At 41.4% G+C, this 19,322-nt stretch overlaps 1 protein-coding gene across 8 annotated transcripts in view; it reads left to right on the top strand.

The window, feature by feature from the left end:
* The window catches only part of MAGI2 (membrane associated guanylate kinase, WW and PDZ domain containing 2), a 1,359,941-nt gene that overhangs the window by 1,225,416 nt on the left and 115,203 nt on the right, over window positions 1-19,322 (top strand). For all 8 annotated transcript variants that reach the window (XM_059170944.1, XM_059170942.1, XM_059170943.1 and 5 more), the window contains 4 exons: window positions 6,468-6,653; window positions 8,518-8,671; window positions 13,967-14,186; window positions 14,832-14,975. In XM_059170944.1, coding sequence (XP_059026927.1) covers window positions 6,468-6,653; window positions 8,518-8,671; window positions 13,967-14,186; window positions 14,832-14,975 — 704 coding nt within the window. The remainder of the gene's footprint in view (window positions 1-6,467; window positions 6,654-8,517; window positions 8,672-13,966; window positions 14,187-14,831; window positions 14,976-19,322) is intronic.

Here is a 19,322-nt window from a genome sequence, read left to right as displayed (position 1 = left end):
TGGGGGGGTGGGGAGTGCACTTTGGGAATATGTAGTACTTTAAACACCAGCTGCTCGATTTGGGGGTCTTGCAGCTCAGTTGGCTATGAATGTCAGGGAAGACGTTTTCATTTCTGGAAATCAAATTTCGCAGACTTTGAGGGGGAAAACAAGTCAGCTTTTTCTTAATTTTACTGCCAGTTTTTTAAAAAATATCAAATACATGTTTTTGCCACATCTTCACCTCTTGATGACCAAGAAACACTCTTTTGAAGGACACTCTGTCACATTCCAGGAAGGGACAACATCTAACTGAATGGATGTGTCACAAGAGAACACGCTTATCCAAGATTCCTAAGAAGGAGATATAGAAATAAGGAATTAATACTCAGCTCAGGTTTCTGAAGGCAGGAGAACAGGATTCTGCACCACGGGTTAAAGTGACAGGAACCCTTGCTCTATGCTCTTCTGTGTCTGTGTGTCCAGGGTCCATCTAGAGGAGCTGGCTAAAGGCATCATATCAGGGATCTCAGGGAGGGAAACAAGAATTGTGAAGGCAGGAGGGATCCCACGTTCAAAGCATTTCCTCTCTTCTTCTTCCATTGATATGATAGGTCCCTGTGTGCCACCATGAGTTTTTCACTGAGAACTGCCATTTAGTCTTAGACACTACGTGTCCTGTTCCCTAGAATGACCCTTCTTTTTCCTTATCACTTTGAGTCCACACGTGGACTCAATAATTCACACCTCTTCTCTACTCTTGTCTCCTGTTACCTTTACCATGGAATTGCTACTTTTGTTGTATTTTTATATGAATCTCCTCAACTAGGTTGTGAGCTTTTGAGACCAGATGCCATGTGTTGTTTTGTTTCTCTCTTCCACACTGCACCAAGGCCTGGACCTGTTAATAAGATGGTGCCCTACAGAAATGTGTATTCAATGGAGTAACTGATCCTCTTGTCCTAACCCACAGTTCTGAAACTAGTCCGTAAGTCATCGTCACAGATTATTTTAAGAAAAGCAACTGGAATCTTCCAATTGAACACACATACACACACACATACACACACACACACATGCACACACACTTCTTTTCCTATCAGGTCATAGATTTTAAACCCAGACTAACCTTCCCTGCCTCTTTAAGCTAATGACATGTTGTATAACCTTCACAAATTAATGGAATTGTGAGCCAATAAGAGTTTATGCTATTGATTGCCTTTGAAGTATTTACTTTCGTCACACTCATTTCAGAAACTTCTTGCTTGTAAGTTTGACGTGATTGATGCAGAATCCACTTTCAGTATCTAGTGCTTTCCTCCACCTCCGTCTACAATTCCACTTTGTGGATCGATGAACAAGGAGGTAATTAAATATAAATTTAAGTCATGGGTTTTCCTCCTCTGAAATATAATACATAAAAAACAACAAAGAAACATGGAGGGGGGAGGGGGGAGGCCCTTCCCTCAGATGCAGCTGAGAATTTCAAGAAGAAACCATCACCAAAAGTTTCAGGAAAAATCCAGAAGCAAGAAAAGTCATCCAGGCAACAGTCTCATCTTCTTTATGGGAATAAACCCAAGGTAAAACTCAAGAATTCATTGGTTAGCCAATGGTTGAAGGAGCCTGGATAAACCATACAAAAGTCCCAGAAGAAAAGCCAGCTGCAAAAAGAGAGGACCACTGTATCCTCTACTACTGTGACCAAAGACCCAGAGACTCCAGACCTTTTGAACAAACTTAGCATCCAATCCATTGACTGTCTCTGAACAGCCCTAAAACAACAGTGCTGTGGTTGAGTAGGGCCAAACTGTTCATCTACAGGAAAATATAAAATCAAAAATATAAAATTTTTTAATATAAAACATACATGTACCATAGTGTTTTACCCACAAAGAAAAAAAAGATGAGTTTCTTTTCCCATACTTTATGTGATTTGCAGTTAAAGGGGAAATTTCTAAGTCGTGGCACATTGTCTCCTTCCCAAATGTCAGTATGTTCAAAGCCACATGACATATTGCAACTTCTCCCAAATATCTGTGTATCCTTAGCACACTGTCAAGAAGACTGGTTCAAAGGCTTGATTTATGTTGCCGCCTGACAGATGATGTCTGGAAGGCATGCTGTCTAAATGGACTGTGCTCCGACAGTTACCTTAGTCATCAATTCCCAGAGAATTAACAAGTACCATTCATCCCAATAATAGAAACCAAGGTCAGGGCCTCTTCCATGCTCTGTAATTCCATTAGCAATGCACAGAAAGCACTCGGGTCATAAGTTCTGTAGACCTTATAACTGAGCAAATGGAACTGCATCTTGTTTTCAGAGAGAATCCTCTGCGAGCACACCCTTTGTCAATGATTTGTTGTACATCAACGATCAGTGTACTTACACATGTAGGGAAAATGCTGGTAAGGGAAAAGTGAAGCTGTCTTCAGCTGCCAAGAGTTTCAAGCACTGTTTTTATTAAAGTAAATGCCAATAGAAAACAATTTGAACGAAACTATGTCAGATACATGCAATTATGGGCAGACCTTTTTAAATTGTGTACTCAGTCAAATTTTATGTAAGCCACTCAGTCATTCTAAGTGGCTACCGTAGGACTGATTTCAGTTTTCATTATTTCATTTTAGTTTTTATTATTTTAGTTTAGTTATTATTCTACCTGCCATGGTAAAGTGAAAATGGCCTTGAAACTAAGAGTTATCATCATAAGCAAATAAATCCGGTTACAATGAAACTTTCCTCTCAAAAATCTCAAGCAGCACGCTTTCCTAAGCTAAATCTTACCAGTCATTCCCTCAGTCCTCATAATTCAAATTGCTTCCAACCTGGCATAGATCAAAAAAAGGAGAGAGTAACCTGAAAGTTTGAAGCCACAGGCATAGATTTGAAATCTGGCTTTGATACTTCTTTGTTTTCTTGACAAAAAAATAAGCATGATTATTTTACTTTATAGGTACATCATACTGTTGCTATAAGATTTAAAATAAGTGCTTAGCACAGTGCCTGGAAATTAACAAATGATAACTTATTGTTTTTGTTTTTATTGTTATTGAGCTCGTAAAATGTGTATGTATGTGTGTGTGTGTGTGCGCGCGCACACACGTGTGTGTGTGAAATCTATGTTTTGAAACATTTGGGGTTTTTTGCCCAGTAGATTCTAAATGATCCACAGTAATGGAGGGAAGTTAGAGGCATGAATAATTCAAAATAGCAAATCATCCAAATACCAGCTGTATGTGTTTTAAAGTGTATTTTTAAATTTCATTTCAAATGCATTTCTAATGCCCAAAGAAATGACTTCAAATCACACCATGATGTGAAGTTCCAAGTAGAAGGGATCTGAGGAACTGTCCAGTTTCCCCGCCCCTCCTCTCCTCCCGCTTGCTTCCTGCCTCTCTGCTCCTCTCCCTTTCTCCTCATGCCCTGCCCGTCAAAAGACAGCAGCCACAAAGAACCAGCTTCAGGCCAAATTTCCACCTCCCACTCTCCCCTGAATGAGGGCCACTGCTGAAGTGTTGAGGATTCCCTGCTTCGAGGCAGGCCTCACTCCCCAAACACAAGTCCCGGGGGCTCATGCAGCAAGTGCTTGCATGGGGAGAAGAGACCACACGATGTCAAGAGACACGGTGTGGAGAGCAAAGCCTGTGGAATCTGACAGACTGGGATTCTAAATCGTGGTTGGACTCTGTGACCTTGGGCCAATTGCTGGTGACTGTACTTCAGTTTCTTCCACTCTAAATATGTGGGAGTCATGCCATCGGCTATCTCCCATGATTTGTTAAGGATAAAATGATATATATTTTAATGTAGTCATAATTTTGTGTGTGTGTGTGTGTGTGTGTGTGTGTGTGTGTAAGGCTCAAAGCAGGTAATGAGGACATCTGTATTACACTGATTTCCCTTTGAATAATAAACTCTTACTTATAAGCTGGTGTTTTCCTATAGAGATGCGCAACATCTTTTTTGGAAAACCAGAGAAAAACAAACCAGACGCTTGCCCTCATCTGACATCTGTAGATAATCTCCCAAACACACCTCTCCTTCCCAGATAAAGCTGTTTTCCTGTGGTGATTCTTAGGAGACACTGTTGTGTCATAAGTGAAGCATTTCTTTAGTTTTAGTGATAGGATGGGTTTACCACACGTGGAAGTATTCAAGCTGCTACCTACACAGAAGCACTCGCACATATCAATAGTGATATCAGAGCCATTAAAATATAATAGTAATAAAAAGAATGAAGGAAAAGTGAAAGCTTGCAGATCAGTTCTTATACCAGGCACTGTCCTAGTCACTTTACGTGGGACAACTCAGTTGAGTCGCAAAGCCATCCTGTGAAGTCAGTGGTATTATTATCCCAATTTTCCTGTTGAAAAACGAATCAGGGAGATCCAGTAACTTTCCAAGGATCACATGAGAGAGAACAATAGATATGTTGGAAACCAGGGAGACATGTATTCATGGTTCAGGGGAGTACCGTACTGGAAGGGGACAAAAACGGGAACGAATTGTTCACTCTCGTTTTGGCAGAAGACCAAGCAATTTGCAATAACTTATTTTTTTTTTAAGATTTTATTTCTTTATTTGACAGAGAGAGGGGCAGCTAGAGAGAGAACACAAGTGGGGGGAGTGGGAGAGGGAGAGGCAGACCTCCCAATGAGCAGGGAGCCTGATGCAGGGATCGAACCAAGGACCCTCGAGCCCGAGCCAAAGGCAAACGCTTAATGACTGAGCCACCCAGATGCCCCACAATACCTTATTTTTTTAAATAAGTAAATGAATGTGTTCTTATTACATTTCTGCTTGAGAAGTACCTTGTCCCGAGAGCTTAAGATGATCTTTAGTATGCTTTAAGTAAGATGTTCTTAATTAGAGCCATCAGTGTCTGTGGTAAATAAAAAGGTGTTTGAGCTTCCAACACGACGCATTGACTTCAGAATCACGGACTCAGCCAGTGTTTTCTTATGTGGTCTATAACTTTTCACAGTGGAAATATGATCAAGGCCCTGGGTCATTAACTCACTGATTGTCCTTCCTTGCCGTGGTTATTAGCGGATGTTCTGCCTTTTTGCTGTACCACGGACGTAAGATTGAGAGTTCAGGGAACAGACATTCCTAGAGCATAACAAATCGTGAGTGTCTCTGCCACTTTCCGCAGATAGATGGGGACCTGACGTCCACGGGGAGAGCAACAACACAGAGTCACACTGACAGGCGATTTCCTAGCTTGGAATCCCTGTCTAAAAGGGAGAAAGGAAAAGGAGTGGGATTCTAGATTGTAACCTCCTTGGGGCAGGGGAGCGGTTAAAGGGACTCTGTGTGCCATCGCTATCTGACTCCAGAAATAGGTATCCTCATAGGCGCTCCCACATTTACAGTGGATAGAAGTCAGCCTGCTAAAGAATCTTTATCCTCTTGTACCTGGCTGCCCCTACAGAAATAAATAAATTAATTAATTAAATAACATAACTTTTCATTGTTTTAAAGAGACATATGCCCTCTTTGATCAATACAGTGCACATTTTCTTATTTTAATATCTAAAAAAAATTATATAGCCTCTTACAGTCCACGGAGTATCCTTGTTTAATCAGAAGAGTCGGATCCTTCCTCCCTCTTTCCCTTCTGCCCTCCCTTCTTTCTTTCTTCCTCTCTCTTTCTCTCTCATTCTCATTCTCATTCTCTCTTCCCCTAAAACAAACGTGTGTCATAATGGCATTTTTCTTTCTTCCTTCCCTCCCTCTTTCTCTTTCCCTAAAACGAAAGCATGTTGTAATGACATCTTAGTTTTGATGAAATATATTATGCATCAGATAGTAGCAAGATCTCAACACTACTTAATCGATTAAATCAGAAGAGGTAAGATTTGAAAATTGCATCAGCCTTGAAACTGAAACTTAGTAACTGATGGGAGACTGAGCATAGCGTCTTCATCCACAACATCCCACATTAATATAGATATCTTTCCTTCCCTGTTTTCTCCTGTCAATAAAATGGAAAAGGGTAAAAATTAAATTCTTAGCATTTATTGTACCTTTCTGAAACTGTGGATTATGGTCTCTATGGTATGAGCTCACAGCAATTTATGCCTGTGGTTCTCGATGTTTTGCATGTAGTGGAATGTCTTGAGGATCTATCTAAAAATTCATGAGCCTGCTGCCTGGACATTCTGATGGACAAGGCTGGGGTCTGGCCCAACAGGCTGTATTTTTAATTTTCGAGTAATTGTGATGCTCGGAAGCGTGAGAACCCTGGATTCCTGTGTTTGGAATCGGCCCCTCGCTGCACAGGACCTGATTTTAGAAGTGCTGATCTCAGGGGTGTGCACAGAACTGCCTTTAATAAGCATGATTATGATTTCCAGAGGCAAATGTACCGATGGAAGGAAGACTTCTGACATCGCGTTGTTTCCTGTGGGGCTGGGATGCAAAGTAGAACATGGGTTGGGAACACCCCTGATGCCTGATTGTGTTGCGGATTGTTCTAGCTGTGCCCCATAAAATCGGACGCATCATCGATGGGAGTCCCGCAGATCGTTGTGCAAAACTGAAGGTGGGAGACCGGATCTTGGCAGTGAACGGCCAGTCCATCATCAACATGCCTCACGCAGACATCGTGAAGCTCATCAAGGACGCGGGTCTCAGCGTCACCCTCCGCATCATTCCTCAGGAGGGTGAGTGCCTGAGCCTGGGCCCGAGGGTCCAAAGTTGATTCTCATTGCCACGTTTGCACAAATTCACACACCCATGCACCCCAGATCCTGTTTTCTCCGTACCAGTTTCATTCAGAGATCAAGCTGTGTGACGTTATAGATAACGAGTGGGAATCCTAAAACCCTGGATTATTCAATCTGCCCCTGTGGTCCCGGGAGTACTCTTTTTATGGTGATATGAAGCCAGAACCCATTCAACAGAGATGATCGAGTTACAACTCTGAAAAAGAAAAAAAAAGTATTTGTGTTTACAGTGAAGCTCCGGAGGATTCTTCAAAGTCAGATTGATTCTGAAAAGCTGGAGGAAGTTTTGTGGTATAAAGAGAGCTCATTTAGAAAAATGGTGCTTCTGCTAAGAATTTTAAATTCCCCACTTAGTCTTTTGAATTTCTCTGTATAAGGACGCCCCCCTGAGGCCTGAAGAGTAGTGAGCATCACAACTCACAGCCTTGAGGGCCACGGGGATCTAAGTGCCTATTCACCATAAAGTCCCCATTTCCAGACACAGCAATTTCATTACTGGTTTGTAGCTGCTGACTCCTTAATGACGTTGGAGAACGCAGTCCCTGGAGATCACCGGTAGGGGGGTCGCAGCATCCCAGGTGGAGAGGGATGGGTTTGCTCCCCCTGGTCCCCTCTAATTTACTCCGTCTCCTGATTCCCTCTTGGGGCTATTGGACATTGAGGCCTCAGGCAGTCACTGGACTTGCAGTATAAAACATTGGCTCTCTCCTGAGATGTTTTGCCCCCTGGGGAATGTTCAGCAAGGTTCGAAGACATTTTTGATGGTCACTATAGGGATAGGGATACTACTGGCATCTGGTAGGTAGAGGGTGAGGACACTGCTAATCACCCCATAGGGCACAGGACAGCCCTCACAGCAAAGCATTAATAACTGGCCCCAAATGTCAACAGTGCTGAGGTTGAGAAACCCTTCAGGGGGAGAAGAAATTTTAAAATTTGGGCTATCAGAGAAGGAGAAGAGTGGCTTGTAAAGGAATAGATCACGTCCCTTTCATCAGCCAACCAAATAAAAAGAACAGAAAAGAAAATGACCATGGTGTTTTTAACCTATTATTTGCAGACACCATTACGTGTAAAACAGTCAATGGAAATTAACTCTAAGCAAGATTGCTCACTAAAAAGCTGGCTCACATTTCCATTTTCCCCAGGCTGAAATATGTCTGTTCTGTTTCTATCACGTCATTTATACAGATAATTTCAGTTGAACGTGTGAGGCTATTAGAGGAAAATCCAAGAAGCTGTTTTAGCAAAGAACAACTTCATGAACATTCTTCTTTCTGATGCTCTTTTTTTCTTTCTCAAGAACCAGGGAGTTCAGGGAGTTATTAAACAATAAGACTAACAAAGACCTAGAGAGAACATTGTGAAAAGCATTTATTTCTGTTATATTAAGTTCCTTATCCAAACTTTAGAATACCAGTAGGACTTGTCATTACAACCCAAAAGTAGTGGCTTGAATGTTTTCTGTCTGTGGGCAACACTGGAAAAATAGAATATGTTCTAGAGCTCACTCCTATGGATTATATTTTCATTGTTTTAATTGCTTTTTTTTTTTAATTGGAAACTTTCCTCCTGACAAAATGACAAGAGACTCTGTTTCTAACCTTGCTTAGCAACACTTATAACTAATGACATAACACTAATTCTGGGAATGGTATTGGAACTTGATTGGATAATTGATAAGTTTAACCTGTCGTCTTAAAGTCTAATGGAAACTTAAATAACCAAGCCTTGAGTCTCTGAGGAGGCCCTTTATCAGATGCCAACTGATTGCATTTGCCACTTTGGTTCCCCTTGGCAGAGCTCAACAGCCCAGCCTCGGCGCCCAGCTCAGAGAAGCAGAGCCCGATGGCCCAGCAGAGTCCACTGGCCCAGCCAAGCCCGGCCACCCCCAACAGTCCTGTTGCCCAACCAGCTCCTCCTCAGCCACTTCAGCTGCAAGGACACGAAAATAGGTAAAGTTTCCCGTGGCTTTTCTGACTCGGAGAGGTGAGGGAGGTGGGGAGGAGGAGCGTCTGGGACGGGACAGAATGAGACACAGGCAGAAGAGAACTTTTCATAAAGTAGAAATCGCTGTGTGCTCCTCGCTGTGATTTTGAGATGGTGTGTGTGTGTGTGTCACAAGTGTGATTTTATTAGCAACTACAAGTGTTTGTTCTTCACATTAAGAGAACCTTTCCTGAAGAAGTGATGAGCAGTTATAGATCCGGAGGCGCTAACGAAGTTGGAAAGCACACTGAAGAGAGTCTAGAGTAAAGAAAACAGACAAAGGCCCTTTGGCAGGAAGGAGCATGCAACCTTGAAAGGGGTGGAAATAAGGTAGTGAAGAAAGAGGCCGGGAGCGTGGTTTGAGATGAAGCCAGTGGGAGTGGTAGGGGCCCCTCTACAGGGTCTTATGAGCATGTTAAAGATTTCGGTCTTAAGGGTAGTGAGAAGTCATTGGAATGGGTTTTATGCTGAAGACAGACATCCGTGGATTTGCTTTCCAAGGCCTCTCAGTTGGCCAACTGGAGAACTGACTAGAGACTGGTCACGGTGGATGTATGTTACTCAGCAGTTAGAAGTGGCCGCCAATGTCCTGGGGTCAATGACGATGGTGGCTCAGAGAGTAATGGTGGTGTGGAGAGGGGCACATGTGGAAAGACTTGTAAACATTAATAAACGTCAGCATTTTTTTACTGCACATTGCCTTAGAGCCTCCTACCATGATCTAATGAGGTTCTTCCATTCCAGATCAAAAACTCATGTAAATAAGGCACTTTGATCTTCTAGAAGAAAAGGATGCCCTATAAGAACAGCATTGTCTTCTTATTGCAAGTTGACTCACGTGTGACAGGGAGGCTGGGTTAGTTGAGTTGTTAAAGAAAGAGATAAAGACACATTCCCATGCTGTGTCCTCTCTCTCAGAGGAGAAAAACAGAACAATCTATAGGAATGTCTCTGTGTACAAAACCCTCGCCAGTCTTTTCCATAATTCTAATGTTTTCTGAACATCTGCTTCCCAGCTTCTGCCTCCCATGTTGGTGAAGATGAAGTGAGACCCAATTTCCAAGTCCCAGAACTCTGTGGGTTTATCACTTACAAGGCTGCAAAGCAAATATTTTCTCTCTGCCACAGGTGCTATTTCCAGAAAGCCCTGCTCTCCTCAGAGCTCTCCCGTTTGCTTTCACGGAAAAGGAACTGTCTGTTGTCCTCAGCTGGCAATGAGTTTAATCTATTCCAGGGAAGAAAAAAGACTAAAGACCATAAAGCAAATGATAGGGAGGTAAGAATTTGACCACCCGTAAGAGGAGTGAGTCCTCAGTAATAAGCCACTGATGTGTCCCCTATTTCAACGGATCACACAGGCTTTCCCCAGATCCCCCTTCAGACTCAGGAAGAAGTGGCTGAGTGAACACAGTCTTTGAGCCCAATTCAGAGTGTTCTGATGGCTCTCCCACTGTCTGTGAACCTCCCAGCCACACTTCCATCTCACTTTTCCAGAGTCAGACTCCTCTGGACGTTGGCTTCTTACTTCTGGCTTAGGGGTGGGTAATCTCATCCCTGTCATATTACGGGGTCAGTGGAGGAATAACATCTGGACTAGGTCACGGTCATTCCCCAACTTCTACTACCTCACAGGTGGGACTTGTCGTCCCTTAGCAGAGAAGCAGCAGTCTTTGGAATATTTTTTTGGCCTGACTACAGAATAAAACATTTCCTAATCCTGGGATTAACAGATGGACCTGATTCAAATTTTTATAAATCAACAGTGAATTTTCCTGGAGTTCTTAGCTGTTGTTGCTTCACTAATATTAATAGCCTGGAAAGTGCCGACTCCTAGAGGGACCTCTCTTGGCACTCTGGTTTCCTGCCTTCACTGTGGATGGTTAGCCGGTGGCTCATTTATATATGAATGAAGAGATTAATCATCTTACAGATCCTAGAATCATTTTTCTAGGTGCGTTTAAAGATGGTCTGTGTACCAGGAACTCTCTGCCTTTCTCTGGATCAGGCTAGAGATGTCTTCAAGATAGCTTGTATGCTAAGCACCCTGGATGTGTCTCCTATTAGTTCATTTGTATTAGAAGTGCCCACCTAGCTCCATGTCACATCCAGCCTGGTTCCCCAGGAAAGTCCGAGAAAATTAAATGGCAGTCTGCTTGCAAAGCTTATTCTATGATTAGGATGATTGAATATTTTAATCCCGTTTTGTTTACTCTCAGCGTGGCTTCCAAGGGACACCCCGCACATCTCTCCTTATTTATCTGTCCCTTAAAATCCTTTCGGTGTATGCTCAGGGAACAAAATAGTTTTAATATGGACATGAGCAAAACAGTAGTCAAGGAGAAGCGTTTGTTGAAAACAGCAAAGAGCCAATGTATAAATCTAAATAGCAGAGTTCACCTTCCCCAGCTAGGATAATTAATATTTGACTGCGAAAATAATGAATACTGTTATGCTGAAAATAAATTAAAAAAATTAAAAAAAATATTTGACTGCGTTTTAAACAGCGAGGTCAATGGAAGAACATTGGAAATTGACTTCTTTCACAGACTTTAAACCCTAGATGCTTAAGGCTGGAAGGAATTCTTAAAAGGCCCATATGAGGCAAAATCCCACAAGATCCCCAATCACGGGCAATGTTTCCTGGTTCTGGAACTTGCTTGTACCATCAAATTCTGTTAAAATTTGCTACTAGAAATCTGGTTTTATTATCTCTAAAATCTCTTTAATAATGGAATTAATAACTACAAAGAGTAAAAGAATTTTAAAGAGGCCGTATTTTTTTCTTAATCATCTTGAGTTTTCCTGAAAATGCAGTTTTTTATACATTCAAAGCAACATAATTTTTGCCCAAGCCAGGATATCATTAACTTAGAAGTCAGCAACACGCATAAAAAATTAAGCGTGTTTTCCTTATTAAAGACTCCTCAATGTGCAATTCAATGTAAAATCCTGACACTTGGCACTGGGGTCAAATGCGTGTTTGAGCACCAGAAGGCAGGGGTAGGTGACAGCTTTTGCATCTTAACAGCTCCTATCCTGGGCTGCTGCGTAATCTTTGGGGAGCCTACATTTCCCCCTCTTTTGCTACACCTCATGACACATCTGGTGGGAAAGGCAGCATGTAACAGATAAGGCATGCCCCTGGCACACGGATTATGAAAATAAAGTGACTCAAAACATTGTGATGTCTAATCTACCAAATAGTTTTTTAGGAAGGCATTGACGCATGCCCACAAATGCAGGCCAGTTGGGTTCTTTTGCTTAACTCCTGCATTTGTGCGGTTAGGCATTGTATTCAAAGCATGTTTAAAGAATCCCGTTCTCAGCATGCACACTTCCAATCTGTGAGTGCACTGGACACCTTGCTGAGCTACAAAGCAAAGCCCAAACTGTGCAGTCCCCAAGAGGAATGTGTCCCATCTGCAGGGGTAAGTTATAAACAGGACCTGCTCAAAGTGTTGATTGAAAACCTCCTCCAAAAAACCCCAAGTAAATACATCTATGGCTCTACATTCTTAGTGTGTCCTCACCAAATATTTGATTGCAGTAATGGCAATTGTTCAGGGGAGTGATATTTAAAAATAGTAATAATCAGCATCAGTGAGACCGTAAACCAGTGTAAAAAAAAAAAAAAATCTGGGTTTTAAAGATAAAAATTCTACTGGTTTAGATCCTGTTTTCTCACCACATTTGAGTTTTTCCTTGGTCCTGAATATTTTCTCAATTCCTCAAACCCTTTATATTAATTTTTGATCAAATTGTCATTAGATTGAATGTGTTCTTTTTAATCTTCCTGGATTACTGAGCAGCTCATTATGGACTGTGGCTGTGACAGTAGACAATGAATTACAGAATTAAGTGGCCTTTATACTATGGTGATAACTTTTCAGGTTACATTATTAATGATCCCATAATGGTAAGCATTAACTCTGTTAGTCTCCTTTTGGAACTGGGAACCCCTTCAGTTTAGAGCAGTTTGGATTCACAAAACAACACTAAACAACTAACTCTGGTTTCTGTACTTATTTTATGAGTACAGAAGCCCCAACTCCCCCCTCCTTAATCTACAGGTTTGCTTCCCATGGTCTCAGGTACCTGAAGTCAAGGACCGTCAGGAAGCAGATGATCCTCCTTCTGACTGATTGTCAGAAGGTCAGTAATAGCCTAGCCCAGGGCTACACAATGTACTCAGAGTGCATAGGTCACACCCCTCACTTCATCTCATCACCCAAGCATTTTGTCATTTCACATCATCACAAGAAGGGTGAGTACAGGACAGTAAGATACTCTGAAAGAGAGAGACCACTCTCGCATAACTTTCATACAGTATATTACTGTTATTGTTCTGTGTTATTACTAGTTACTGCTGATAATCTCTCACTGTGCCTAATTTATAAATTAAACTTTATCATAAGTATGTACATATAGGAAAAAGCATAGTATATACAGGGTTCAGTACTCTATGCATTTCAGACAACCCCTGAGGTGTTGGCATGAACTGCCACGGATGGGGAGCCCAATCTGAGGAAATATCTGGAAACGAGAAAGAGACAAATGTTGGACACAAACATCTTTGCCTTCCCTTTCATCCCTTTCGTCTTACCGCCGTGGTAGTATCTGATAATAGCACCTGATACTGATCTGGTAGTTATAGCCTAATATTTAAACTCTATGTAATATGTTCCTACTCTTAGGAATGACCCAGTGACTTGCTGCTTGACTTGTAGCTGGTGATTAGAGTTTGCTCTCAGTCTTTTAACCTCTGTAATATAGTCAAAAGGACCCAACCTAGCAGGTTAAAATAGCCCTTTATTATATATTCATGGAATATTTAGATCTAAGATCACTTTAGTTGTGCTTTCATGAAGTGATGAATGTGTGTGGGAGAGGGAGAGTTGGATAGAGTTGATTCACTGGTGTTGAGACACACTGGGAGTCTGAGATACAGTTCCGTGTTTAGCTCCTAGCTTTGCTACAGTTGTACAAGGTTTTAAGTAGCCAGAGTCAAAGAGGGCTGTCCCTAACTCCTTTTCCACACAGCCCTGGTTGAGCCATCATCATGTTTACCTTGATTTCTTATTTCTTGATTTTATTTGTCAAAGATTTTAAAATAGTACTTCTCATCAGTAACTTTCTCAGGATCCTGAACCCGCAAAAGGACCACCAAGAGGGGTGGCCCACCCATGCCTGGAAGTCATGTGGTCCTTGTAATCCCCTCAGAATCCTGAGTTATCCGAGCAAATCCCATTTCCATCATTTAGTTACAGGTCAGAAGTAAAAGCAAGGCAAGATGTGAAACCAGACATCCGACAGCCTCCATTTACGGACTACAGGCAGCCGCCACTGGACTACAGGCAGCCACCGGGAGGAGACTACCAGCAACCCCCACCCTCGGACTACAGGCAGCCTCCCCTGCTGGACTACAGGCAGCACTCCCCTGACACCAGGCAGTACCCTCTGGCGGACTACAGGCAGCCCCAGGTAACTCAGAGACCCTGTCACATTTCAGTTTCTAATGAACAAACCTGTAATGCACACACACACACACACACACACCCCTCTGATATTTATTAATGGTGCTCAACAGCAGTGAATGAGAAAACCCAAAGGAGAGGAAATATCACTCAGGCCTGTGTGCAGTCATTACATTTGCCAAGTATATGGATGAATACCAGAGTAAACATGCTCTATAGTGGGTGGTTTTGTTTTGTTTTGTTTTTTTAATATTTTATTTATTTGAGAGAGACAGACATAGACAGGGAGAGAGCACAAGCAGAGAGGAGAGGGAGAAGCCGGCTCCCTGCTGGACAGGGAGCCCAATCTGAGACTCGATCCCAGGATTCTGGGATCATGACCCAAGCCAAGGCAGATGCTCAACCGACTGAGCCACCCAGGCGCCCCTACAGTAGTTTTCTTAATGGCCGAGTCACCTGCATTAAGACCTTCTTGAATCTTTGGAATTTCATCTTGCCTTTTCCTAGATGGTGATGTCAGGGTACTTTTTCTCACAATATCACATCATTGGAGAGATGAACTCTAAGAGAGAAGGAGAACAGAGAGACTGACCACAGAAGCTTCTCTGATATTAAACAACTATTTATTCCATTTTTCTGCCCAAATCTAAAGGATTTTGATTATTTCACTGTGGACATGGAGAAAGGAGCCAAAGGATTTGGATTCAGCATTCGTGGAGGAAGAGAATACAAAATGGATTTGTACGTGTTGAGACTGGCAGACGACGGGCCTGCGATAAGGAACGGGAGGATGAGGGTGAGAACAGTCTCCTTTTTATAGAACCACTTAATTCTGAAAGAAGAACCCACTGTAGTGTCAGAGTGCCAAAGTGGACAGTTCAGCAAACAGGTCTGGCGTAGGGTTTGCCCTCTTTCCATTGCGTGACTCAGTTTTCTAAAAGTCTCGTCTAACGTTAAGAATTATATTATTTCTCATTTTCTTGCATGTAGCTTTCCAATTGGCAAATCTCACTGTAATGTTTTAAAGATACAGTTTCTCTGAAGAGCAAACTAAAGACAATGTACAGAGCAACATAAGAAATAGTTTGAAATCAAAACACGGATCCATAATTTTTCCTTTAATTTGATGATACTTTGTTTTCATTTGAGAGTAAATCTTTTGAAATTTTGTTTTGTTTTGTTTTATGCTTTCTTTTCTTCAAGTTTATTAATCAAATGGCTCTTTGTTTCTTTGGAAGGATTTTTCTTGAGTTGACTGGTCTTTCGGCTTTGATACTGGAAAAAACGGGACTCGGCTTCTTGGACACATATTGTCCTTAAAAATGGTGACATTTTCCAAGTAGAGTGCAAGCTGAGGTGGATTTTTTTTTAATGTATAGGATTTTGAGGCATCTGATGGGTAATTGACTCCTACATATATATGTATATATGTATGTATACATATATATCTATATGTATATAGAGAGGTATATATATAAAGGTATAAAACAAAATGAGGAGAATATAGATTATTAGTGTCTCTCTCTGCCTCTCTACGAAATGGCCATTAGTAAGCACATAATAAAGGTTAGCCATGATAAACAAAATCTAGAATTCATTCTTGCCCTCCCTCTTTGTCCTTTAAATCAATACAGAAAAGCTGTGGTTCTTGGCTTCTGGAACCTCAGATTCTTGGGCTGAGCTTTACCAGCCACTTGCTCCCAAATAACTAAATGAATCTGTTATTCCTACCACCATGTCTACCATTTCTGTGATTTTCACCCCGTGTCAGTGAGTTATCCATAATACAAAGTGGGAAGAATATAAATCATGTCAGTTTTTCTCCCAGTTTTCTCACAATTCTTGACAACTGGGAAGTATCCCAGCTGGAATTCAAACCCAGGCAAGGGCTAACTCGAGAGCCTGAGAGCCTCTGCCCTGCACCTCCCCTTAACCCATCTATAGAGGGTTCTAGGTTAGGCGACCTGGCTTCCCTAAACACAGAAGGTCACTTTCTTAACATGATGCAAAGCCAACTCACAAGGGATTAAATAAACCAGAATCTTCGTGGTGCAGGTAAAAACCACACAGCACAAAGGCCATGAGCGAAGTGACTGGACCCCTAGGAGACAGGATAGCCCATCTACCCTGCAGTGGACTTCACACGTGGCCTGTGTGGGTTCCAAACAGTGACCACATTTTTAAACAAATGATCTAAATGACTGCTAATATATACAGTACTCCCAAGGCATAGAAGCCTAAATATAGAAGTATTCTTCTGTTAAAAGAATATTCTTTCTTGGAGAATTCAAGCCCGAGCAGTCGTTCTCTGCTGGGTCCCTGGCATCAGCATCACCTGGGAACATGTCAGACATGCAAATCCTGAGCCCCACCGCAGACCTACAGAATCAGAAACTCTAGGAGTGGGGTTAGCACTGTTTGATTCACCCCCTGGTGAATCTGATGCAAGGTGAAGTTTGAGAACTTCTAACTGAGCCCGAGGGAAGCTGACTTGACAAGGTAGGACAAAGATAGGATGTGTGTGGCTCAGGCTTTGTTAATTCCCCCCAGGTCTTGTCAAAGGAGATTTCCATCCTGTTCCAGCAGTTTAACTGAGATTTCTAAACCCATGTAAACACAGATTTAGAATTCTGTAGGCAGGTGCTCAATTTTATGAAAGATGCTTTTTCTTCTGTCAAGTGATAAAAATGAGTCCTCTACCTGGGTTTCAATAAATGGTGTTTTAACTTCTTTTCACAGATTATAAAAATAAGCAGTATTTTATAATTTTACATGCCAGTTTTATGGGGCAACCTATTCTTCTGTGTACAAGCTATCTAAAAGGAATTTTATGGCTGGTTTGAGATAATATGGACTAGTTTATTTGGGACTATTATATATGTACATAGATATATATTTCCAGCACTTAATTCTCAAAGAAAAGGAACCACTTGGGAGTCACAGAAATCCCATGGATAAAATTTTACTGGTTGATTTTATCTCCAATCTTTAAATTAAGGCTGGGAACTTAGCAGAGATGAATGGAAGACCTTTTTTCTGCTCTTTATGGGTTATATTTAATACTCAGATGTTGGCAGGGGTTGGTTTCTCACTCAGGAACCAGTAAAGAATTTGTCCAGGGTGACTGACTTCCTGTCAGGGAAAAGGACAATGTCACCACGTAAGTTCAAAAGTGTCCATATTAGCTACTGTCAGAATTAGGTAACTACTTTATATCTGCATGGTTGTTCTTCATCATAGCACATAATTAAATCAGATCTTGTTTTAATGTTTATTATCAAATTTTAATCATTTAAGCTAGTGTTTTGTGCCTTCATCTGTGCTTACCAGGAATTGGCAATAACCTGTGATTCACAGATGTGTTTCAATTATTTTGGCAAGGACCAGGACCGATAAATATTTGCATGACTCTGATTTGATTACTTTAGACTAATGCACAAACTGGATAATAAGGTTTCCAATTTGGAAATTTTACCAATAAAATCAATCAGGGACCCATTTTTCATCATACTGTAAGATTCACCCTTGATACCTCTGGGGCCCAGACACACAGAGATCTTAATTATCCCTGCAGGTGATGCTTACAAGGCAGCCCTTTACTCCATGGATATTATGACTTGGTTGTAAAGTTCCAAGACTCCTGAGAAAAATAGGTGGACAAGAGATTCATGGGCTATCATTAAAAATAAGCTCAAGATGCAGAGAAGCTAGCACCAGGTCCTTCCCAGCCTTTAAAACACGAAGGCACATTTCTCCATGTTAATGGGATCCCTTCACCTTCAGTCCTAATCCATCATTACTTCTCCATGCAAACTAAACACACACCCACTTAATGATCAAAGAAATGTGGGGAAAAGATTGTATATTCCCCCCTTTCTCATGATCGGAAAAAGCCAGATAATGATCTGATCATAGCTGGATACCTTAGATGAAACACAGCATAACAGAACTACTCACATCAGAATTACTGTGAGAGAGCTGGATGATTCTGAAAAAACATTTCCTGTAACAACTAATGAATTACCAGGCTCGTGGGTCAGGGATATAAATTATAGCTCTTTTGAACACTTAATTATTGCACCAGACATTAGCCCCTGAATCTGGGACTTTTTCTGGGTCTTTTACGATAGCCCTCATTGTAGGACAGTGGTGGCATTTAGTAGTACAAGAAAGCCAGGTGCCCTGGTGCCAGGGGAGGTGGGGAGCATGGGTGTGAGGATATCCTACTCACACTGGGGGTTTGAAGAAACTGTGGCACAGATACATATTTTTAAAGCATGTCTGGGACACCTGGGATGCTCAGTCAGTTGAGTGTCTGACTCTTGATTTCGGCTTGGGTCATGATCTCAGGGTCGTGAGATCAAGGCCTGTGTTGGGCTCCATGCTGGGCATGGAAACTGCTTAGGATTTGGTCTCCCTCTCCTTCTCCCTCTGCCTCTCCCTGCTCTGTGTGCACAAGTGTCGTCTCTCTTTCTTAAAAAAAAAAAAAAAAAATTGAGCAGACAAAACATAATCTGGAAATGCAGAAAATACAGGGAATAGAAAACAGAAATATAACCCTCATGTCTGATTGCTTTTCTTCAGTCACTCAGGAAGGCTAATGTCATAAAAACACAAATGACATTCAGTTTTTAAGCAAAAGTGTAAGAACTTATTAGAAACAATTAATGGATATGTTTTAAAAAGGAGAATGTTTTCCAGTTTGTAAAATAGTCTAATAAAGTTGAGAGGGATACAATTTTGTACTGATGAATAAATCTCTGATACAAAGCTCTTAGGGACACAGTGTAATTAAAAAGTGAAAATAAGAAACACAGGCAAGGAATAATGAATATACAAAATAATTTACTGGTGAAGCAGGGGATCTTAAGAAATCAAGAGACATTTGGAAGTAAGGATAGGAGTCATGTAAATAGTCTGACCGTCAAGGTAAAAAAGACTCTGAAAGGAGACCAAGTTTGGTCTTGAAAAGGTAAAGTATTTTCCTGTTTCCGTATAACATAATATATTCTCCATTTCCATAAAGCATACTTTCTATTATAAAAAAGAGCATCATTTTTTAGCTTCATCACCTTAGCAGCTGTGTAACAATTGTATATACCTTTTTAGCATCAAATAGGCTTATTTATAAAATGGCTTATCT

This window comes from Mustela lutreola, chromosome 4 (genome assembly GCF_030435805.1).
Source record: "Mustela lutreola isolate mMusLut2 chromosome 4, mMusLut2.pri, whole genome shotgun sequence".
Taxonomy (NCBI): Eukaryota; Metazoa; Chordata; class Mammalia; order Carnivora; family Mustelidae; genus Mustela; species Mustela lutreola.
Note: the sequence above shows the minus strand (reverse complement) of the source record. Positions and strands in the feature narration are given on the sequence as shown.